Source organism: Nesoenas mayeri (genome assembly GCF_963082525.1).
Source record: "Nesoenas mayeri genome assembly, chromosome: 1".
Taxonomy (NCBI): Eukaryota; Metazoa; Chordata; class Aves; order Columbiformes; family Columbidae; genus Nesoenas; species Nesoenas mayeri.
Genome location: NC_137541.1, coordinates 72,142,022 through 72,167,215, shown reverse-complemented (window position 1 = coordinate 72,167,215; position 25,194 = coordinate 72,142,022). Strand labels below are relative to the sequence as shown.

The window sequence follows — 25,194 nt, the reverse complement described above, 5'->3', positions numbered from 1 at the left end:
CAGATGTATCTGTTCTTTAGGAGCTCTGCCCCTGTATTCATCTGACAAAGCTCTTTTACCCTTAAATATTGGTACTGCATATACTCTGTTTTCTGTAAAGAGGGAAAAAATTTCTCTGATCCGTTCAATCCTTGATCTCACTAGCAGAATTATAAATAAGGATGTCTCTTCATACTAATTTTTTACCTTTTGAATCTGTAATCAATACTACTTCATTTAGGCTGCCAAGCAGCAAGCAGATGGCAGTAACTATTGACCATTGGCAAGGGCAAGATGGGAAACACTGGCCTACAGTGACCTTCGACTGGGCTTGAAATTCCTCAGTTTGTCTTTGAATCCCCATGGCTGAATAGTTCACATCACTCCTGTGCAACAATTGCAGTGTTTTCACATGTGCTGTTCTGTTTCAAATCATCTCACCCTTAAATTGATCTAATCTTTTCTTCAGTAATCAAACCTAATTTCACATCCAAAAGATGCTTTGGAGGGGAGATCTGTGGCCACAAACAGTGACATGAAGCCACCCAGATGCAGATAAATTGCCATTCTCCCTCACTGCACAGAGAAATTGCATCCTAATGGTATGGCAATTACTTTGTTTCCATGGTGATGTGTGTGTGAGAGAGTGCTATAAATAATGTTTCGTGTTTATAAACAATTCCGTTTATACTGAATTATACATACTATTTGTATGCTAATATTGGGATGCACTTCCAATTGTTTCTCAGCAATAGAGAAGCAAACAGAAAGCTGAAAGTTTTGTGAGTGCTGCAGTGAACCATGGGAAATTTTTTTCACATTTACATCCAAAGGAAAAATCTACATGAGCTGAATCTGTATTCTTATCATATGATATAGACTAAATAACTGTAAAAATATTTGAAAGAGAAACTTACAGTATAAACAGATTTTTTTGCTACCCATCTTTGTTGCTATACCAGTTTTTTGTCCCAGAAGGTACAAAATAGTTTGGTTACAATTCAGCAAACTGTTTCCATGCATTCTCATTTTTAAGCTGATAAAATATCTCAATTAAATGTTTCGAAGATTTATTTTCTTCCCCGGTTACTGTGTAATAGAAAAATACTTTCTATGTTTTCTTTTTGGCACTGAATTTTCATGGATGTGGCAAAACCAACAGAGAGCCATCAGCATTTCCTCAAAAAAGGCAATAGTGTTACTTCAATAGCAGCTTGTTTGTTAGTCACAAAATTGTCAGGGGAAAAAAATGGGGCTACTACTACTATTTAATATGGTTGTAAGAATAGTTGTGGTGAAGGCAAGTTTTAAGAACAAAGGTGTGAATATCCACCAACAGGTAGAAATCGGTGGGCAAGGGTGCAGCTCTACAATGAAGGAGCGCCGTCGATAGCAACACGTTAAGAGGCATGAAGGAAATTCCTCCTCCTTCTTCCTCCGTGGCTGGGGAAGCACAGTTCACTTCTGCAGCTCCTTGGCCCCTGGCCAGTGCGATTAAAACGCTGCACCCTACCTCGATGTGCTTTAATTGCTGCCTACACACTTTGCGAGCAGTGTTTGTACTTGTTTAGCTTGGGACCTTTGGTAGGCTTAGCAGCCAGACTGGAAGAGGGAGGCAAACACAAGCGAACAAATTCATGTTAACAGATGGTAAGTGTTCCTACTGCATAACACCTGTGGGCAGACACGTAGACAGCGGTGGGTATGCCATTTAAACAGCAAAAGAGTGCCATTTACCCATTGTTTAGGAGTAAATGAAATACATTGCATTAAATTTGTTCCTTGGCAGTCATCCCAGTCAAACTGCCATGCTGGTTAGCCATGGACGCCCCTGTATTTACATTAAAATAGTTTGGAAAATTTCGCCTTTATTCATGCCCTGGAGTACACAAACATAATCTCCACAGCGCGAGCTGTGAGGTGTGCCGAAAGCTGGGCTTGCGCCTCTCCGGCTCCTTGATCGAAGCCGTGGCTGTTTGCTGGTGACAGGGCAGCCTCCCAAGGGCACCAACCCCAGTCTGGTCCCCTGAGCAGATGGGGTCCCCTGATGATTTTGATTTCCTGACACATGCCACCGCCAAAATGACATGAATGGCATATTTGCATTATCAGCTGGGGCTGGGGGTAACAGGGGCAGTGTTTGCCTCATCCACACCCATGGTGACTCTACAACCTGTGCTGAAGATAAGTAGCAACATGCTCTCATGGCAGATCATTGATTTTGCACTGATTTGTCACTGGTCTTAAAAAGAAAGGCACTTGCTGCCGGCTTTTGCAAAAGCCCCAAGAAAACAAATATGACCCGAGGCTTTCCAATTAATAGAGGCTAAATATTGTGGGATTTGGTAAGGAGCTGTTAGCATTGCGACAGGGCTGCAGTGTCACACGAGAAGAGCTCTGCTTGGGCATGGACTGCATCTCCTTTCCCTCTCTTAATTTTTTCTCCATTGCTGACCACCAAGTGTTCTTCTGCGCTGGTGCCATGATAGGTAGAAATGACCACACCAATGCTTCAGCACTGGTTTTCCAGCAGCTACCTCACCTGTAGCTCCCAAAATCAAGCTCTGGAGACTCACTTTCTGCCCTCATCTCCCCCAGAGGATGCAGAAGTAGTCACCACCCAATGGTGCGGCGAAGTTGAGCACTTTTCATCAGGCTGTAGTCATGACTGAAAATAATTCCAGGGATGTTGGAAAAGCAATGCTAGTCTGCGCATTGACACATCTGTCATATGCTCCCTGGCTTTCCATGTTTGATTTGGTCTCCCCACTACACCTGACCTCAGGACTGAGTTCTACCAGGGTTTTCTGACTGAAGGAAAAGGGGGGATTAGTCACTGGGCAATATTTCACAAATGAGGTCTTGAGTCTGGCCAGTAAACTCATACCTAATCACTTCTGTTTATTATAAAACTGCGAAAGAATATGACAGATCACGCCATCCTCTAGTCTGGCCCTGCTGGACACAGAGCTGGAGCCGAATTGGGTGGTAACCATCACCTTTGACAAGTTTCAGATCAAGAGTTTGAGCAAGGCCTGATTTGATTTACTGGTCCTTAAATTAATGTGGCTCATCTCACAGTCATCCACGGTTGAAGGGTAAACTCAGTTCCCTCCTCTTGCAACTGGAGACAATGGGAGCAGGCAAACACTTCACTGCTCTGAAGTGCCAGCAGAAAAGCTTTCAGGATTGTGGCCAACACCATCTACAAGTACTTTTTGGATCTGCCTCAGCTTGAGCTGAAGTGGAGAAAGAAGCTCAAGTGAATCCATCTAGGGAAAAGAGGTGTCTCTTGAATGCAAAAGGTTTTAAACAGAAAACAGAAGGTACTGTTTTTAAAGGAAAGTAAATGGAGGTCCTTCAAAAAGCATCCATTCTGCCGTTTTTTAAAAAAACGGATTTCTGTTTGTTCTCTTTGCTGGTGCACAATTAAAGATGGGGAGACAAAGAAAAATACCTGAAGACAAAAATTGTCAGTCCTGGTACTTTTACTAAGTGTGTTTTACATATATATATAGGGCTGTTCATACATAGTAAAAGACTATAAAACGAGTTCAAACACTAGTAGAGGGCATCTGACTTATTAAAACTAAATTTACACTTCAGGGAGCCATCACCAAAGGGGTGTATGACCTATTACCTGCTTGTAAAAATTATTTTAGTGAAGTACTTCCCTTCTTTTTTCAAATTTATACAATTTGAAGAATATTCACTGTTTATAAATCAACATTTTCCATACATACATAATTATTATTATTGTTACTTTAATATTAAATTCCAAAATACAGTCAAATCAGACAGTAGCACTACCAGCAGTGTTTATGACTCCTTGCTTCCTACTTCAGGCTTTGGTACTGAAAGCTGGTATTTACAGATACCTCTAAAATTGTGATACCTCTAGATGAGCTAATGGGAGCATTACATGCACTCAGGAGTTTCTGTTTTATGAACCTGAATACTAGAGGAGCTGAGAATGAGTGAAGTCCTGGGCAACAGGGAAATTCAATGTTTTGACCTTATGCCTGTGTGCTTTTCCGATTACTTTTTCCTTTTATAAAATGAATTTGATAATTTTATTGGATATTGCAGGGTACAGAATAAATGGACTGTTATGAAGGGACTGGAGATGAAGAGTACTAGGGGTACAATTAGTCAAAATAAATTAATGTGGTTGAAAAAAATCCAGGATATTCAAGTTCTGTAAAGAGACTTTCAACAAGAATAAAAGAATCCTGTTCAGAGGCTTATACGAAGAATAAAATGTATTATTAATGCTTAGGAGTGGCTCTGTTTGACTAAGAAAATGCCATTAGAACCAAGTATTTATGACTAAACACACTTGAATAGAAAACATGCAGAGAAAACTCCTGGTAGTTCATTTGTCAAAAGCTGGCTGAACTGTAGCCCTGTAATAATTATGTACTGGATATCACAGGCAGAGAAGCTGGTGACCGCAAACTGACTTCCTCATTCTTTCTCCTTCCTCCAGGAGTGGTTTGGATTAGGTAGTCAGCTGAAACTTCCAAAGCACATATTTTCTTACCATGCTGCTGCAACCCACCTCCAGGTATTTCTTGCTTATATTCCCACTAAATACTCTTTTTTTTCCTTTTGTCCATGAAATAAAGAGGTTTTTAACACATTGACATATTTAAATGCTTCCCAAGGCCCCCTGCATGCGTGCACACATGCAGACACACAAATGCAGAGAGGAAAGCAATATATGAACTGAAAAAAAAAAAAAGTAACTGGGCATTGCTGAACGTAATCCAGGAACTCTCTGGTTTCTTGTCCTGAACAACAGATATTCTGTATCACCTAATATTAACAAACAAAAGTCTTTTTCCCACGCCATTATATATTTACATTAGCCTACTGTTCAAGCTTGGTGTGTTGGCTTCCTAAGACTATTTGATCCCAGATGCAGCTTTGTGCCAGAATTGCTGGAACAAAATGCAGTGGGTGGACAAACCTGTCCTGCTGCATTACTTCTAGTCTTTTAAAAACAGAAAGCATTTATCTGACTCATTACTGTAAATGTACTAGCAGAGCATACCAGTGATGATTTTCTGACTGAAAGTGGCTGCATCTGCTCAAAAGGTTAACATGGGTGCAAAGTAACTGCATATCATGACACATTTGTTGATAGCAGCCAGGGGCAAATATTAAGTAGCTTATCTTTTAAAGGGAGAGATAAGGAAGGAGGGTTGTGAGGTGCTTGCCAATAAATATATATTCATCACAATGGATGCTCCTGTGCATTGCAGTAGGGCTGGTAATCAGAGCTCCGGCCCGAAAACCAGGACATGTGAGTTGTAGCCCTAACTCTTGACTTTTGCTGGGGCCTTTGGCAAGCGATTTAGAGCTAAATTAGGCTGTCTCCTCTTCCTGAGTAGGTGAAGGGGGAGAGGTTTCACACATCTCCTCTTTCTCCAGCTGCAAAATGAGAGATTTTTTATTTTCTTTGAGACCTACAAATGAAAAAAAGAAGGGTTATCAGGTGTTACTGTGATGCTGGTGACACAGTACATCGGGAAGGAAACGAGGAAAATTTGTATCCCAGTATTTCAGTAAGAGGCTACAAAATCCCTTCCCCTTGAAAAGGTAAAAATTGAGGAAAGATTTTTGAGAAATTGCTCTGATTATCTGCAGTGTGTATTTTTCAAATACATGCATATATATATTTATATATTTTTAAATATATTTACATATATTTGCATGTATGCATATGGAAATACATGTATGGTGTGTATGCATATTAAGCTATTTATTTGGGAAATGCAAAACAATTTGAGGAGTGCCTTATTTCCTTTCTCTGGGTAGGGTAATGGCTTTTTTAGTAGTTATGAATATATTTATTTGTCTTTAAAAGATATAATACTTCAGAAAGGTGTTGTGACAAGTAACTGTATTCTATGTGATAGCTAGCATTACTGAGAATATGTGACTGTTAAATTTCACTGCTTTTTTAACAAGCCTAACCTGCAGGCTGAACTCAGATTCAATGGCAGGGTGCAATCTGCACAGGTAATTGGGATGCAGCTGCTGCGAGAGTAGCCTGATGTGTTCAAAAATAGCAGCCTAGATGCACTCTGATGAAACAACCAGGAGAGCACTGCAGAGCACACCCATAATGATCCTTCACAACCAGTATCATAATACTATTAAACATTCAACCCTTGAATTAAAGTTCCCTGCACAGCACATACTTAAGGGGAAGTAAAAAATCATAAATAAGCTGCTTCGTAGGCAACTGCTTCATCAAATTGTGGGATAATAGTCTGGCTTTTACGGTTCTCTTTGAAATAATTTCTGCGGGGAAATAGCTCATGCATAAAGTTGGGAGTCAGAAATTTGTTTGAAAAGACAAGAACATGGTGGCAGTAAAAGGAAAAGCAAAGCCAATTTCACTGAGATAATAGAATGTCTATTCTACAACACGTAAAATAATAAAGCTTGCAGTTAAAAAGAAATATTGAGTGTCTAAGAGAAGCTAAAGTAAAAGGTGGAAGGGAAATGGCAGTTCATTCACACGATGCAATTTTTGGTGCTTAATTTCAGCGGATAAATTATCTGGCATGTCTCCCTGGGGTTCTTCCCTGGTTGAGAAGGAGGAGAGGGTTTGTCAGAGCTGAACTAACGCCTCCCTCGGAGCAAGTTCACCTCTCTCTATTGTGGAGTCCAGAGAGGCTGTCAGCTCACTTAGCCGTCTTTTAAGCTGAGTGGTGTGAATAGTCTTCAAAATGCCTTTGGGTTTCCCTTTACCCAAAGATTGAGGGAATGCTCCTTTTCATTCTCAGCCACAGGAATTAAACAATAAGATCAAAATCGTGTAATCTCCTTGGGAATTCCTTTTAGCTGTATGGGATCTAAAATGCTGGTTTTCCCCTAAATTGCTGGGGAAATGAAGGCAGAGGCTAATCATACTGCTGGTTTTTGATGCAAACATTTCCAATGTCTGGTGTGGTGACATTTGTTTGGGATTGCCTCTGAAACAAATATCTTAATTGTTTTTAATGCCTATGCACAAGTTTAGATGTCATTAAACTGGTTCCTTATCTATCTTATGGTCTGTTTACAGAGAGAATAAGAGCACCCAGAACCAAAGTAAAATTTATTATTCCTATATTTTTGCCTTTCATAGTACCAACTTATGGAAAGGATCATCCTACAAAATAGAATCATACTAGGTTCTCCAAACAGGTAAAATTTACTCTACTGCTTTCAGTAAAAACAGCACAACTAAAGATTTTGAATTTACAGCAGTATCATTCCCTCTGCCTCAGAGCTCTGTGGAACACATTACAAACACCACCTATGTATTTTGTGAAAGACTGCCCTCTTTATTCTTCACCAGACAAATCTTTTTAAGCACATATATCTGTACTGGAGGAATGTGCAGCTTAAAAAAAAAAAAAAAAAAAAATCTTAGATCTTCATTTTCAAAATGAGACTCAGATTTGAAATTTGCAGCTCCATCTCACTTCTCAGAAAATCATCCCCACAATTTCTTAATAGCAGCTAAAACACGAAAGGGAAAACACTTGCCAGCCTTCGGGTGCGCTTGTTCTCCGGTGAAACAGTCTGAATGTGCAGACATGCAGATGGAGACTTTGGATTCATGGGGAAAATGTTTGTGGGTGAAGTTCAGCCTACAATGCGGTTTGTTTTGCGTGCAGGAGGTTTCTTACAATATCAATGTCACAAACTGAAATTGCTTACAACTTCCGCTGCCTTTTCACTTTAATGTTTTTTCCCTTACACATAGTTTAAGTTGTGTACATCCCACATCTTGTTGTGGCCATCACTCGGAGAGAAGAATGTTGGGTCTTTACTGTACCACTTACCATACCGCCTTCGCTGTGGGAACTGTCATTGAAACAAAAGGTCTGAAGGATTGGAGAGGAAACATGCAGACATTCTGTCCAGTTATGAAAATTGCTGTGAATGCAAATTACCTCTAGCCTTATAGAATGAGTTTTCTGTTCATGCCAATAGTGCCTTCAACAGTGAAAGGCATATCGAGTAATTTGCATGGGAACACTAGTATAAGGGAGGGTCTTAATTTGTTATGTTCAGTATCACTTTTGGGTTTTAACCTAAAACTAAGAAAGAAATCTATGGAAATACAGTTGAAACTTCAAGTGACTTACTTGCAACAAGTTTCCTATTTGTTAAAAGATTTGCAGACCTTTTGATGAGTTTCATCTACTTCCAGATGTCATTGTAGAAGTGAATGTAATATTACGATTTGCTGTAAAAACTTCATGCAGCTCTACTAACAAGTTTCCCATGATGTAATTAGAAAGAAGGTGCAGTGTTTTCTTTGGCATCTGTGGATAAAATGCTGTGCATACTTATGCTGCTAGAAACCCAGGGCAACTCAGTTCATTTTAATTAAGTTATTTTGGACTTAGTTCATGTGGAATTTGGCTATACCTTTATCTATAGCTGGATATCTTCCCCGAGAGGCAAATACAACCAAGGTTGTACATTTTCTTTAGATTTCATATAGGAAGATGCTATTTCTAATATCAAGGGGGTTGCTACTATTCTGACCAAGGTAAGTGCTCCAAAAGCCTCTAGGTTCAGATTTGGGTTGGTTTTCAGATGTGCCCGTAACTTTCTTGAATAAGCTGGAGCATGTGCAACTGCTGAAGTCAGGACCCTCAAGCCTCTGCTCTATGCCTCTTATTCCTCTCTCTTTTTGCTAGTCTGGTACATGAGGTTCATGGTTGAAAACCCTTTTGGAGTCTAATGCCACATTTCTATTATCATAAAACATTTGTCACCTTCTCATTTGAGCCAACCAAAGTCTCTGGTAGGAGCAAGGCTGATGCTTGTGTCAGTTTCTCTGAATCATTGGTGTAGGTATATGACTTTGATACCAAACACAGGCACGTTCATTGCTGTTTCTCACAAAACATAAAAACTGCTTTGGAGTTGGAATCTACCTACCATTTCTCAGCCAGAGAAGCCTGTATACAAATGGCCTTTGCATAAGGGCTTGCTGCCTTCTTTCTTTTTTTTTTTTTTCTAAATGAATAACAAACGAAAAGAAAGGGGACTAGAAGGGGAAAAAAATAAGTTTTAATGGAAACACATTTCATTTTTTGTTTTCTGCTTGCCACAAAACATTAATGTAGTAAACAAATTGATCTTTGCTCTTAAATTCTTTAATAACATACAGTATTTTGAGTTTTGTCATGGCTAAGGTATGGTTAAACCACGTCGTGTTGCTGGGCGCATTCAAACCTCTATTCTCACAGTTCTTTGACATCAGTCTACATTTTTAAAAACGAAAGTTGTGTGTAATCCACTTCTGTTCACAGACACCTTCATTAAAAGGTCGACCTTTTTGGGGGGTGTTTCGGTATATTAGTGGTAATGGTGTTTTCCTGACCAAAACTGCTTTTTCTTTGGACATAGTTGAAAGTCCATGGATTTTTGTGGTCAGCCCCTGCTTTGTGCAATACAGTACCTTTCTGAATGCTGCACCCCACACAAGCAAAGCTTTTATAGGATGCTCTGAAACATTATATTCTGGACAGCTAATCCAATTGATCCAATTGTAGGATTATTACCATGGTGTTACAATAGCTGACAGAGGTATTTGAAATAGGGGTATGTAAAAAAAAAAAAAAAAAGGAGAAAGTGTCACTTTGGTCCACTTTTCAGAGTGGTTGGTGTTATAATATATAACCTTTTTTTTTTTCTTTTTTAACGCAGTGTAGTTCACAATAATTTAAAATACTCTATAGACATTTAAATGATATACAATAATATAACTTAATTGGATTCCTCAATTGTACTTAACAAATACTATTCTAATATATTTACAGTACCTAGTACCACAAGACTGTGCATTACTGTGCTTGGGAGCTTTATTTGCTTCCTGTCAAGAATGTAGTGAAAGTACAGTATATCACTATTATTCAACAACAATACCCATGAATCAAAGGGATTTTTAAATTATATGGAGTGACTCTAGCATTTTGGGGGCCCCTGCTGACTTCTGTGGAGTTGCACTCGTTCACGCCAAGGCTGAGTTTGAATTTCTAGCTAGTATTTAGAAACCAACTGCAACAAGGGAAAAAATGAGCTCTTCAATTTTGGATTGCTCCATGGAGGCTCATCAAAGGAATCTGATTTTCAGAGGGTAAGTGCTTGGGGTTGGTCAGACAGGTCCTCATAAGCGTTTGAAGCAAGGTCCCCAGGTGATTAGTTACTTTTGATAGTACAGGTCCATAAATTCTGGAGGTAATCCTGGCTCGTTCACACATCCAGCACAGGAGCTGGCAGAGCAGTAGCTCCACCACCCCAAGTGCCAAGAGCACTGTTGTGGTATGGGAAGTGCTCCTGTGTTCAGTGTCCCTGGCTGTGCAGACCCTCGATAAAAGTAATAAAATGAAACAAAAGCTAGAAATGCAGATACGCAGACCTTAGGAAATTTTTAATCCAAGTTTTCAGAAAATCAGGTAGGGACCCTTGTTGCAAGCAAACATAGGATTAAGTGTTCTGTGTATTAAGTGGGCATATCTGGCTTTGGGGCTTAAAAACACTAGATTTTACAGTAGTAAAATATCTGAGGATTTTTTTTTTTTTTTAATCTCTCATAGGGAAAAGGTGTGTGAATTAGAATTGAGTGTTGGTGTAAAAAGTCAGCTTCTTTCTCAACATACATGTATTTACTAGGGGGCACGTTATTGCCAGCCTTAGAATAACAACAACAGAGACTAACTCAAATACTAGCTTTCTTATGCTCATGAAGCCACCACAGCTCACAGGTTGCAGCAACCTAGAGCTCAGCTACCATATTTGTATTATCTTCTCTGTTCATACTGAGCATAAGTTATTTAAAACTATATGTAATATTAACTTTCAACCATTAAAGGCAAAATGCAATGCTTGGAAGATCCTGCCAGTGCATTTGTCAGCAAAGCAAAACCTTTGACATTTGTCGAAGCATGTATTCGTATCCTAAAACTCTATGAGGAGCTGAGGGCAGGTGCTCCACGCCTTAAGCCTGAGTCTAAAAAGAGTCATTCTTATTCAGGAGGCAAGCGGGAAAAGTCTTTATCAAGCATTTGTAACCACAGTTTTGCATGATCTTTCTGCTCAGTTCTGGTAATTGCTTAAGGCCTACAGTAATTGAACTCTCTAATAGTGGAGTGGCAACAGATCAGTAGCATTGAAGAACTTAGGGAGAACCAAATACAAAAATCATAAAGTCAGAGTTCCAATAAGTTTACATTTAGTACAGAATTAAGACATAGCTACCCGTTAGTGCTTAGAAATTTTTGATACTATTAAAAACATAAATAATTATTTTCAATGTTCATTCAAAGAGTTCCAGTGTCACTGGCAGCTGATGTACTTTTGTTAACTGTATTTTTTTCCAAACTGATAGTGGAGTATTTCCGCCATAGATTTTTTTCTCCCTACCAGTTGTTTTCTTTCTACCTGCTTTCTTAGAAACTCAGGTTTTTGCAGCAAGACTGCTGTGTTCTAGTCAGTGAAGGTTTCACTACCTAAAACAAAAACAAAAACAAAAACAAAAAACAAAAACAAAAATTTAAAAAAAAAAGAAAAAAAAGAAAAAGTCTTTATTTGCGCAGGGCTTAGTGGGTTTTTTTGTTGTAAAATAAGAGAAAATGTCTTTTTCTTTTGAATTTCATGGGAGCTGTGGTGCAATCAGCTTCTCTGATATGTATAACTTAAAACACATACTAGGAGAACTCTGCAACACCCAGATTTTAGTTAAAAAAAGAGAGAGGGAGAAAGTTTCACGTGGTTGTCAACATCACCTTAATCCTGTTACCCTTGTTTCCAAATCAGTTACAACAGCCAGCCAGCCAAAATGCACCATCCTTAGAAGTGTACGTAGTAGGATAGGGAGTGGTTGTCGTAGTGTTGTTTGTTTTGTGTTGGTTTGTGTTTTGTTTTTTTCCCCAAAGAAGACTAGATGTGCAAAATGATGCTGTCGTCGTTTGTTGTACTCCACTTTCTTCACTCGTGGTCATTTGTTCTGTTCATTTGCACGTGATGCCATTATTTGCAGGTGAACACCTCTGTCCGCTCGCTACACGTGTTGCACTTCACAAAGCAGCACCAGTGGAATTTGCAATTGCATTGCCACACCTTGGTGTACTGGTGTGTGTTGTACCCTCTCCCACAGCACATCATGTCGCACCCATCCGCGTTGGGAGAGGTACGGTTGCAGAGTCGTCCCTGGGTACCGACGCTCCCCGTGGAAGCATCTTCCTCACAGTAGTTGGGTGACTTTTCGATATACACTAAATCCGTTTCCATGGGTTTCTGGTAACTCTTAATCTGCTTGATCTTCAGGAAGGTTGGCTGCCTTAATCTACTGGCTCGTACCACCTCCACTTGCACTGCAGCATTGTATTTCTCTTTCAGAATATATCCAATCTCTCTGAATTTAGGAAGCGTGGTCCAGCAGGTCTTAGTTGTACAGGAACCTGAAACTCCATGACACTTGCACTCCAATTTCATTCTTTCTTCAAGAACCTGTGGGTACAGACATTTGCGTGTTGTTACTGCAGGAAAATGGTATCACAAACTTCCCTAAATCTCAGTCTGTTTAGTTCATATGAATATTAATTACTACTGGTTGAAATATTTCAAAGGCATGCTTAGAAATCTTCTCACTTCCCAGCAGAATGCTCATAACACATTTTGTTTTACATGGTGCCTGGTCAGAAATGCAGTGTCTGGTCATTTTATTACAAAATATTTTCATTCTCTTTCCAAATATTAGAGAAGATTTACTCAAATTTCGGAAGACATGTCTTTAGAGACAAAGTAATTCATGGGACTCCAGGGGCATTAAAAAAAACATCAAACTATTGTCATTTTGAAAACAGAAAAAATATGGAGTTTAGAAATGTTTTAAGATTCAGAATGTTTAACTTTAATTGCCTTAACTAATGTTGAAGGAATATTTTTAAAATTTTCACCGTCTTTAATATCACAAATACGTACTGTGTGGCTGAATAGGCATCCACGTTCACTGCATAATGAAAAATTTTGCCTATACTGGCAGAGGCAATAGCAGAATACCTACTAACTATTTAACCCACAGAACATACCATCCCCTTTTAGAAGCAGCCCTCCTTGCAGTATCTACCAGAATATTAACCAAATGTTCAGCCACAGATGCATTTTTAGCACTAGAGCAATGATTGCACAATGTTAGAAGAAATAAAATCCACTGAAGGGTCCTGCTCAGCTGTGAGACAAAGAGAGGTGGGAGTATTTATTATTGCTATAGATAGAGGAGTTCAATCCAGCATCAGATGGTCCCTAGAAGGGACCCAAACACTGGCCAGTGCTTGGGTTCGCACTCCACTCCCAAGCTCCCGCTTGGGCTGCAGCCGAACCGCACCAGAACTGGCACGTCCCTCCCTCCCTGAACATGACAGATGCCCGGGGGGACGACAAGCAGATGCCCTCCCGCTCCATGTTTGCAGCAGAGGGGAAACCGGCCTCACGGAAGCGCCTCTCTGTTTTTCTGCCCTCGTGCTACCACTTAAGCCTGACCACAATTACACCCACAGTCACCATTAGCTTATGAAAATCGAGGCCTAAGAACAAAGCAAGCGGATCTTTCCCCTTCGCAATGGGATGCTAACAAAGAAATACGAGCTACCGAGCTTGTCTTAAAGTATTACTGATGCTGCAGACCATCTCCTGTAGTGGTTTCGCTGCAGATCCCAGAACATGACTGAAATGGGCAAGGGATAAAAGAGCCGAAATCTGAGTACAATGGCATAATGAAGTAGAAGGGAAGTAAAAAATGCTTACTGCTTAAGAAACTGGCCTTAAAATAAAAGCTATACAGATCTGGTTATCCCTGCAAATAGAGGGCACCCTCCTGAGTTGTTTGAGTTTCACTTAAATTGTATGTTTTGTTTTTTCCCGAATTTCTGGGGTTTCAGTATTAAAGAGAATATTTGGTTTTGATTCTCTCTTGCCAACACACAGTAGCAAGTACAAGATATCTGACCATCCTATTCAAAAAAAAACCTTAGACCTTCTGGAACCACAGGCTTTTCCCAGGTCAAGGTCAAGTTAGCCTTTCAGAGGCAGAAAAGGTGATTTCTAGGATGGTTTGCTGGGTTAGAGAAGAAGTTCCTATAGCTGCAACTGCTCTAAAAAGGAAATCAGCAAGGCAGTGATGGGCAGCTTTTTGTGGACACTGGAAAGACCACTGATCTCCAACAAGCTGTATCACCTTCCTGTCTTCCCTATGGAAAAAAGGGAAAACAGAAAACTTGCCACCTTCAGCTCCAGCAGCAACATCTCAGTGACAGTGAGCAGAAAAATGCCTCATGAAACACCCCACGTTTTTTCAGGATTCCTCTTTCTCTACTTCATGCCTTTGAAGAAGGACACGTTTTTTTCAAAGACTCCCAAACAAGATTCTAATCGAAGTTAAAATAATCTATTGGTATTTAGAAGTCCATGTGGATACGTAAAAAATTGCTTGTAAGTGTTGCTTGATGTTGCTGAATTAAAAAAAAAAAAAAAAAGAAGGAAAAAAACAGCAAAACAAACAAACAAAAACCAAAACCAAACAAACAAAATCAAACTAGTCCATTTCTTTTCTATGGCTCTTTCAACAATGCATCAACATGCAGTTGTAGCCACAAGACTGGCAGCAAAATCCTTGCTAAAAAGCTAAGTCTTGATTTCTTTTTTTGTTGTTGTCTTTCAGAAGGTCCAGTTTTGTGAGTCATTTTGCTGTATAGAAATCTGTTTTCACTGCTGTATTTTTTCAAAGATTCCCACTGTTTATGATGGTGGAAGAACTTGCAAATGCAATCCACAAAGGGTGGATGAAGGCAACCTTATCTACACCTTCACCAAAGAACACTAAGATCTAAAGACTTCCAGGAGACCATTACCAGTGGGATGGATCTGCCACACCTGATTCGTGCTCCTCTTCTCCCTAAGTAGTAAACCTTGGTGAAGAGCAGGTTTATGGTTAAATACATGTTTTGTCAGGTTTTGCAAGTGCTTGTGATGCACGTTTTTTAGTTTGAAAAGGCCAAGTCAGTAACTTGCTCAAAGAATGGGAGGAGGTGATGCTTGTGAGGCTCCTTGTTCTTGTTGGGGCTCAGCACTGGACACAGTTACAAGGATCCTCCATCTCGCTGGTGCACATGCTTCCCTGATACAACAGAGGGTGTTCCTGAAAAAAACAAGATATCACCCATTCTGCTGTCCTAGGTGATATCTTTGTATCTGTGTGTTTATATATGGATGTGTGTGCATATATACATTTGCTTGTGTGTATTTGCCTTTGGTTGAGACACTGCCAATTATATACAGCACTGCCTGGCACCCTCCAGTAGTACAATCTCCAGTAACTTTATGCTAAGTCTTGATTTCTTTTTTTGTTGTTGTCTTTCAGAAGGTCCAGTTTTGTGAGTCATTTTGCTGTACAGAAATCTGTTTTCACTGCTGTATTTTTTCAAAGGTTCCCACTGTTTATGATGGTGGAAGAACTTGCAAATGCAAGCCACGCAGGCTCAAAAAAACAGACGTTTAAAAAGTATTAATTCATGATCCCAAAGCCAAACTCGCAGGTTTTTTTTATTTTTTTGGAGGCTTCTCTCATGAATGTGGAATGCTTGGGGTTACAACACTGAGCGCAGGCCCAATCATCAGGTAGTTAAATTCCTGAATGCTATAATTTGTGTGCCCACAGTCAGCTGTGGGTATAAAATTGTGCCCAAAAACTTGGAGGTCAGGGAATATAAGGCCCAAACTAAGCAGAATCTAAGTAAGATTTTTTTTTTCTCTTTTTTTCTTCCATCTTTCCACCCAAATGCTGCAAAGCGCTCCTCTTTGCTGACAAGCCAGCACCCTCTGGCTTTCCCAGAGTTATGTCTGTCTGCGTGGTATCTCGAGCAGCTTCCCACTGGGCCAGCAAGGTGCCAGTGGACCTGGCAGAAGTGGTAGGATTAGATCCTGTCCACTCAATGCTGTGAATGAAGAGTGACTAATGTTTTTCTTCCTAATTGTCCCTCCAGCTCAGTTTTCCCCAGCAAAATTCCCATCAAAGCTTTGACTCTGAGCCTCAAAGGTACTCATTTACTCAACATACAGTATGCCAAGCTAGGTGCCTGATTAAAGATTGAAAATCATTAGCTCGTATGACCCACACTCTCAGCAGTTTCATTTGTCATATGTCAGTGCCTCATATCTAATCTTGAATGGTTTACAGCAAGATCTACCTCCCAAAGCAAATTCCCATCATTGGACTGTGCTGCCTCAGACTAATTGTAGGAACATTCCTTAGGTCCCCTTTCCACATACAGACCCACTCCCACCCCAGTATCATCTTGCCAAGTAAAATGTTCTAGCTACTGCTACTTTGTTAAATGAATTGTGAAGTATAATGGTAAAGCTTTCTTATTCCACATATTTTTATACCTATATAAATCATACACTGAAAATGCAATTTGAGGGTTGTCCGCTGCCAGTTAAGTAGAAAAAGACTTGCAAAGACTGAAATAAAATAAAATGATACGCATGAAAAGAAATTCATTTTTTCAAGTTCCATATCTAGACCCAACTGCATAACATCAGATACAGTTTCTGTATGTATTAAAAATCCTATCTGGATAAAATATGTAAAAACAATAGTAACATTTTGTGTGTGTTTGTTTTGGCTTGCCTTTTCTGGTTTGTGTTTTCCTTAGTGGAAATGCACATTTTTGGACCAGATGTTGAATGTAACAAAATCCATATTACTTTCTGACTGGAGTATCAAAAAGAAACAGAAGACTTTAGGAGTTTTCCCCCATCAAATATGCAAGTGATCAACTTTTGTTTTGGGTAATACCAGTACCAAAAGAAATGGATCCTCGTCGTAAGATGTCACCACCCCTTTGATACTTGAGCGGCTGCAGCCACAAGAGCTGATGGCTTGCCGATGGTGTGTGGGCACTGGCAAACCTTAGTCTCCACCACTGCTGACAAAATGCTGATCTCATGGACCCATCTGGGAAACAAGGTTGGGTTTGTCTGGGTTTGATTTTTTTAACTCTCATAGCCAGGGGTATAACTAACATTAGTAGGGTGTAGTGCTACTCCTCTAACACAGATGTCCTGAAAATATTTTTCATTAACAGCAGATCACAGATGCCAAAAGTGAGCAGTTCATGCCATGCCTCCTTCGGTTGTGTCCAGCCATGCAAAAACATGGAGCCAGCAAGAGTAGAATACAGGTGCTTCATCTGCATATTTTTCTTTCTGCTCCTCTGTGAGGCTGCCCCATTAACCATTAAAACAGTATTTGTAGTTTGTGGGATGGGAGAGGAGGAACTGAATTACTGTATTTACTCCCTTTCTTGTCACATCCCTGTTTTTCATACTCTTCTCCCATTGGTTGGCAGGAAAATAAGTCTGGGATTTTGGGACCTGCTGACCATCAGATGAATGTCCCTACTATTATGAGGATGGGCTACACAGCCTAACCAATCTGTGCTTCTTCCCGGCCTTCTAGAAGATGACAAAATAGCTGCTAAGCTTGGGCAACCAACTGCTGCAATCAGTTAAAACTTCCTGAATTTTATTATTACAGGATAATGTTCCAAAAAGAAAAAATCTTGAGAAGCACCCTTCGAATCATCCCAAAACCAAGTATGATTGCAGTATTTCACTCTCTTTTCTATGAAATTTGCTGTAAAGCTTGAAGGTAAGGTTTTAAATATCATCTTAAAGTGGTGAAGAGAGATGTCAGGTTTGAAGGGGTGCAATAATATTTTACTAGATGGATGATATCTGTCTTCCATACATTGCATGGTATGCATGGGCATGTTCATTTCTAGAATAAAACCATTTAGCAGTCCTAAAATATTTGGCTATTCCCCCTCTCTAATTTTAAAGCAAAGTGTTCAAAAAGTAGGGTAGTAACAGATGTAGCTCCTGGCAGTCGATGTTAAGGGTGTGTTTCTGGAAGGAAAAAAAAAAAAACAGGCTAGTAAAGCCAGCTCAACTGGAAGCAGGAGAACTATCCTCATGAGATTTTGAGCTGAAGCTTGCATATTCAGGACATATGGATAAGCACTAGTTATCCATCCAACCCACCCAAGCTGTAACACCAAACTTTTCAAACTGGATTTGTATCTGTCTGCAAATCAATTTAAGTGGGAAAGCAGAAAGTATGCCATCAAGCACAACTATCAAAAGCTTTTCTTTCACGAGTATTCTCACAAGGGATGTGTGGTGAAATAGTTTGTCTCTTTTAGAGAAAGAAACTTTCAGCAAATTATGGACTCAGGGCTGTAAAACCTGGAAAGTCACATTCTTTGAATCACTGAAATGACTCAGGAAACAAAGTCACATTTTGAAGAATATTTTAGGCTTACAGGAGCACAAAATTAGTTGTCTCTCACTTCTGAAACTGGGATTCAGCCTCCACTGCAATTTCAGAGCATTTCATCCAGAGTCTTTTCCTAGGGATTGCTTCTAATTTCTATGTCCTGTTAGGAGACAGTGGGGGCAGTCTGCAACATATTAGGGCATGCTGTGCATCTTGCAGAGTGAGCTTATTAATTTAAATGTTTCCTGTGAGGTGAAGTAAGCTAACACTTTCTTACATATTTCATGCAGAGACAACATATATGTATAAATACCCATAATAATGTACACACACACTGTCTACATATATATGTGTGTATGTATCTATATATATTATATATGTGTGTGTATATATATATAACGTGTGTTTATGTATATATATAATGAATGGTGACCAACAAATCACCTCATTAACTGTTCTACTGACAAAACACGTCGGCAAAGAAACCTTTCCCACTAGCACAGTCCTGTGGTGCCAGGAACTGTGAGAATGAGCCATGGCTTAGAAGGAAATATTGTCCCAAGTAATTGAATAATCTCTTCTGAAGACAGTCTTACTTTTTCTTTTGTCCCCACACTCTTATTGTTTTAAATGTAAGATATGACGTTGTTATCTTCCAAGCATCCCAAAAAAACAAGGAAAACCTATTGACATTACAAAGGAATAAATATAGGGATGGTACCAGGCTGGCTTGCTGACAGTCAGTGTGATGGGCGTATCTCTGGAAGGGAAAGAAATAGGCCAGCTTTTTCTCCTCATAACCACAGTCATTGTCTGTCATAAGACTCTAATTGATAAACTGTTAGAAACATTGCTTTTATTCTTTTTGGTAAAAGCTGTGATCTGCTACCAATTTGTCAGCTTGTTCTTTTCCTCCTCCTGCCTTCAAAACAAACAAACAGAAAAACCCATTTTTATAATTGAGATTCCCCATGAGAGCCAGTCATTGTTTTGAAGCTTTCAGCAAAAAGTAAAGATTAATGGTGTGCATTCCCAGTTGTTACTCTTTCTAAATCCACTTATCCCAGAATAAAGATACTTGTTTCTAAAAATACACGGTAGAAAGCTGTCTCATAAAACAGCATCAAAACTAACTTGGTTTTGTTGGTATTTAATTTTTCATTATTCTATCAAAGTTTTGCCCACAGATCTCTCTGTAATGATTCAGACTTGCAACAAGCCATTCTTTCAGTAACAGTTGCATTAGACTTACATTAGTCTTCTTTCGGGGGCTTGTTTTCATTTATCACATTTGTACTTTCTGTCCTGAATCCTAGCGGCCATTTAAAAAATGATGGTGAAGTTAACTACTTTGCTCTTTTACACAGCACAGCGCTGTTTTGTCACAAAGCATAAATCTTCCATCAGTGGCATCTCATGTTGTCAGGAATCACTAAGCATTTATGTCTTCCAAATGGCACCAATGGCAAGTTTAATATTTTGTAACTGGTGCTATTCATTACAAATTCATTAGAAACTTCACAGACTTGCCATTAGATGAAACAATTCTCAGAAATGCAATTCAGAGCCATTGGGGGATGCAATGTGGGGCAGTTAAGGACTTCATTCTTTCCACAGTCAACAGAAATTCCCTGAAAATCCTAAATATAATGTTTATTTTTTTTTACAAAGAGATACTTTATCAGAGTGTTGTGCTGAGTACCTCAGACTCAAGTTAAAGAGCCTCCGGAACTTTTCCGCCCCCCATCTGTTTGGTAGGTTTCTGCAATTATTTATACAGCTCACTGTTTTTTCCTCAAAGATAAATTCCTTAGGACTCTATTTTTAACAACAGTGAAATACTGGCAGGCCAGCTTTTGAGAACATCCCTACAAGAGCAAAACATTATAGTCGCTGCTATAGTTACAAATGCCTCTGACTCCTAGGCATGTCTGGGTCAAGTGCTGGTAGAGATTGAGGATGGGCAAGATTCCTGCCCCGGCACATGAAAAAGTCCATGCAATGGTGTAAGAGAGCATCCGAGTAATTGTTCTGGGGCAAAACTGCTGGTCAGAGTCCCAGATAATGACCCTAGCAATGATCTTCTGGCCACCTGGTGGAGGTCTAATGAGGTCATCAGGGGCCACCACTGACTTCAGAGCAAGTTGGAGATAACTGTAGGTGGGGCTGGAAGCTCTTTGCTTCCTGTTTTCCTCATGTTTCTGTTTTAGGAGGCTCTGGGATTTAAAGAGAAGACTAAAATGAAGATAGCAGATTTATTGAATAAATATTGTTCTTACGTAACTCAAAAAGCCAATTTGGTATGACTGAAAAAGAACTGCAAGCCTTACCATTACGGATGTAAATGTAGGGGTTTTTAAGTAGCGAAAGTGCTGTGAAATCTCTGTAGGAAGCTACAAAAGCATATATTTACTTTACCATCTCTGCATTCCCTCCCTAGGCTTCAAATAATTACTTGAGAACTTCTGAAGAAACAAAGAAGTAAAAAAATCATCTGACTTGCCTGTGTTCTCCTTCTTACCTTTTATTCCTATTCATCACAAAGGAAAAATATCCTTACTTTAGTCCTTAATAATAGCAGTCATGAACCAGAAGTTTGGCTCCAAACTGGTTCCACATTTTAAGACAAGTTGCATGCAGATCAACAGGATGGTACTGACAGAGTGTTACTCAGAGAGGTACAAGCTTTTCCCGGTTGCATTGTGAGATTTTTGGAAGGGAAAAGAAGGGAGATGGAGGTTCAGTGTTGTGCTTCAGCAAGTGTCTAGACATGAATGCAGTTATTTCTGACTCGAGTTTGAATAAGGACTGCGTGCAGTATGTCGGAATGACATTCACACATAAGAAAAATCTCCTGGTTTCAGATTTTGTTTCAGGCTCACAATACAATCCAGGTTTAACCAGGACCCCCAAAACTGTCAAATTGCAGGTGAATATAGGTCAGATTTCAAGTTTACCTGTATTCTCAGAAAGCACTTGTGATTTTACATTGGATTGCACAAAACTCTGTGGTTGCTTTTCTAAAGATCCAACCAAGAAACAAAGAAAACATATCCTAGTTTCCAGAGTTTTGTTCTAACCTTAAGTTTCAGTCAGTCTCAAATTGAGAATGTCTAATTTATACAAATAACCGATGATCTCAGATGAACCAAAATCACTAAGGATTATATACTGTACAACTTTGCATATTTATGTCATGGGAATGTATGTCAGCAACATTACATCTAAACATGACCCCCAAACCATCTTTTATATTAGCACATTCCTAGGGATTTATTGTATTGTACTTAAAAACAAAACCAAAAAGTTGCACCAAATCCTTTCAGTCATCTCTAGCTTTTGAAAACATTATTATGCACTAATTATTACAATGCAAATGTGTGGGTATAAATAGCAACTTAAAACTGCCAACAACAAAAAAGTGTGGGAATTCCTAAATGCTGTTTATGAAAAAGTATATTTGGGGGAAAACCAAAACCAAAACCAACAAAAAAACTAAGTTGTCAGTATTTACAAGCCTTTTTACTCCTATCTCAAAAACACTGAAGTGAGTATTAGTGTTCGGGGTTTTTTGCAAGAACATTTGCAGAAAATGAAGGCTTTAGAAATGTTGAAAGAAACACATTTGCACGGATGCTGCTACCAGAAATATCTGTAAAAACCCAGGCTTCTTTGGTTTGCTTATGTCCCCCTACTTATGAAATTCTGATGAAAAGTAAAAATGTAATTTGCTTAATAAGAATCAGCAATGTGGTCTAGTGGTTACTGGACTATATTTAGAACTGGGACACCTGGGATCAGTGCCTGGCTCAGATATTGAGCTGCCTTCTGTCCTTGGGCAAGGGACTTCACTGTTCTCCATTTATGCATCCACTTTCGCTCTTTCGTCTTTCTTTCACATGTAGACTGTAACATGTTCAAAACAGGACATACATCAGCATCTCTGTGGGAGTGGCACTGTGCCCACCACAGAGGATGGCCAGTTTAGGCAGGGATGATAATGTATCTAGCAGCAATAAACGCTCCCTTGCAAGTTTAACAAGTGGTTTCCGTCTTCTTTTGCATCCAAATGCAATGCATGAAGCTGAGGTGAAACGCCCAGGCTAAGAGGAGTGACCAGACCTGGAGCCGGTCTTCCAAGCTGCTGGTCTTCTAAGAGCAGCTCATACAGCAGTATGAGGTTCTCACACAGCTGTGGCAGCAAGTTTGGGGAAAAAAGTTTGTTCCCATCTCAAGGATGTTTTTTCTGTCTAGCTCTTCAGTCAGCTGTCTCCTTCACATCTGGAAACCTCAGTATCAAGCAGCAACTGAGTATCAATCCTGTCTCTATATTTGAGGTTATGACCCATAACTGGTCTCTCACCACGCTGAATTTAGATGGTCTTTCCATCCCAATGGGTAACTGTCCATGTACCACCTTCAGTTTCAGTGCACAGCCAACAGCAATCCCCAGGAGGTTTTGTTGCACGCACTGGATATTAATAAGCATTCTCCAAAATACAGTTAGTGAGATAATTGCAGTGCTTCTGTCACCACTGATTCAGCCATCTCTGCCCATCTCAGCAGCTAGTGCTTGGTGTAGGACTGAAAGCACACATTGTTTTAGATAAATTGTCAGTCTAACTTTGGGGGCTAGGTGTGGAGAAGTGGTATATTGGAGTCTCCTACAAACACTGGAGGGTAGAAGCAACATTTTTTTACCTGGGTGAAAACACTTCAAAGGGTATAGTAAAATCTCCTGAGAGAGGTACATATTATGCAGAAATATTTATTTCACTTTTTAAAGAGCAAGCTTTGAGAGCTATAGGGATTATTATTTAATGGACATAAATAAGGTAGCTCTCTGATGTTAATTGTTTCCAGCGCAAGCAACTCAGTCAGAGTTGTAGGCATGAAACTGTTTCTTCTTTCAAAGTGACACTTGTCATATAGCTGTTTGTAGCCTGCCAGTGCCGAACAGACAATTGTGCATTTGTTATGAAGTGTTTATTTCATTAGAGCTGTGGTCAAAGTAGTGTTTTGGTTTGGGCTGGAATGAATAACTGCAAGTGCTGTGGGAATTCAGCAATGCAGACACTCAGTTCTGTCCCATCACAAGCCCCAACATCTCTTGCTAGATTTTTGCACAGGAGATGAAAAGCAAAGATTTATCTTTACGCCAAACAGCTCCAGCAGAGTCCTCTCTGTTATCAGTGGGACTGGAAAGAAGGCTTAAAAAGCAGAAACATTTAGAAGAACATCTATAATACATGGCCAGCTCTGAATAAAAAGAAAGAGCAACAAAACGTTAAACGTCAGATGCCATCAGAGAACTTGATGTGGGTGTGGGATAGCAGCAGAGAGAAGGGTAAGTTCTCAGGGAATGCCTCCTGCCACCACACCAGCCTCCCCCCGTCCTCCGGCACACACATTTCCCCATCCCTCGTCCTTTCTGGAGTACCTTTCTTCCAGCCTCATTGTTGTGCAAGTTCATCAGCCTCCGTGCATTCTTTTTGATTTCTCGGGCATCAACAAACCTTCGGGAGAACTCAATGCCGTATCTGATATCCGCAGAGCAGCCTCCCCACTTCCAGCCCTCCTCCTGGTTGTAGTAGCCCTGTTTCTCTCGGTCACAGCCACAATTGCTGAGGTTGCCCTGGCTGCAGGCGGCCGTGACAGCATGTGCAACCCCGGCAGCAGTAATGGCATAGGTGAACGCAGCTTCCCTGCTTCCTGTGGAGAGAAGCCAAAAGCTGATGGGTTTGCAGAAAGGCAGCACTTACTTACTAAAGAAAGTACACACATTATCTACAGCAAAGGTGTCAGGCAGGGATGTGAGGAGGGCATTACTTCTGGTGTGTATTTCTCATTCTTACAGAGTTACACATGTAGTTAAAACGTTTGGCTCAACTAGGGCATATTACTCCAGGTCAGCACCAGCCTTTTAACAGTCCCATCTAACCCCCTTCACCAGAGAATTTGGCAGTGAGTCTGGGCAGTGGTGAGGCAACATAACTTGTTTTTATTTTACACTGTCTTGTTTACAAGCTGAACTTTATCTGTCTCAGATGAATAATACATGAGTCACTGGTAGCAATGCTCACCAGAAAACAATAGTTACCTTTAATCATTGGCAGTGCATGGGAAAAGAAAAGTGTTCAGACAATATATGAAATACCAGACCCTTTCAGATGCACAAGAAGCCTAGGACACAAATGTAGAAGATTATTAATCCACCTTTATAAATGCTCCAGTAGTATCCATTAGTGATGCTAAGTGTAAAGTATTGCAAGGCAGGTCTGTAGACATCAGTTAGGTAGATTTTGGTTTTTTTCAAGATAAAGTAGAGGCTACCCCTCTCCCTTGCTGACTTCTCTTGCAGACTAGTTTTGCTATAATGATCCTTTTGCATTCATTCCCACTCTGACTCAAACCTCTGCTCTACCTTGGCTATTGAGCATACAGGCAGTACGGAAGTGCTGTGGCAGCATTATTTCCTCTCCATAACTAGTGACATACTGTCATGGAAGCAGTCCTGTTTAGAAAAAAGTCTTTTTAGGAAAAAGTTCTTTAAATTTTATTATTATGATGCCACTAGTTTCCAAGGTTCCTCATTCCCAATGCCATGTTATACCTGTTGACATTGAGTATATTAAGAGAGGCAAATTAACCCCCTTTCTTTACTAGACCCTGGTTGGCAGAGTTGCCTATGGGATGCACATAACCAAGGAGATACAGAGGCAGAACAATTGAAAGGGATGCTACATCCCATTCCTGTTCTCATGTGAGACCACACTCTGTTACTGACTTAATGTAGGGCTGGATCATGGCCCTTGGTGTTTTGCTGTTCGTATTTATAATGTTTCTCTAGAAGTTCC

General features: G+C 39.9%; 1 protein-coding gene across 2 annotated transcripts in view; it reads right to left on the bottom strand.

The window, feature by feature from the left end:
* Window positions 1-12,030: 12,030 nt before the first annotated feature.
* The window catches only part of WNT7B (Wnt family member 7B), a gene marked incomplete at its 3' end in the record, with an annotated part of 94,025 nt that continues 80,861 nt past the window's right edge, over window positions 12,031-25,194 (bottom strand). For both annotated transcript variants that reach the window (XM_080350499.1, XM_080350498.1), the window contains exons 3-4: window positions 23,778-24,049; window positions 12,031-12,510 (exon numbers count right to left, since the gene is read on the bottom strand). In XM_080350499.1, the coding sequence (XP_080206625.1) occupies window positions 12,031-12,510; window positions 23,778-24,049 (752 nt within the window). The remainder of the gene's footprint in view (window positions 12,511-23,777; window positions 24,050-25,194) is intronic.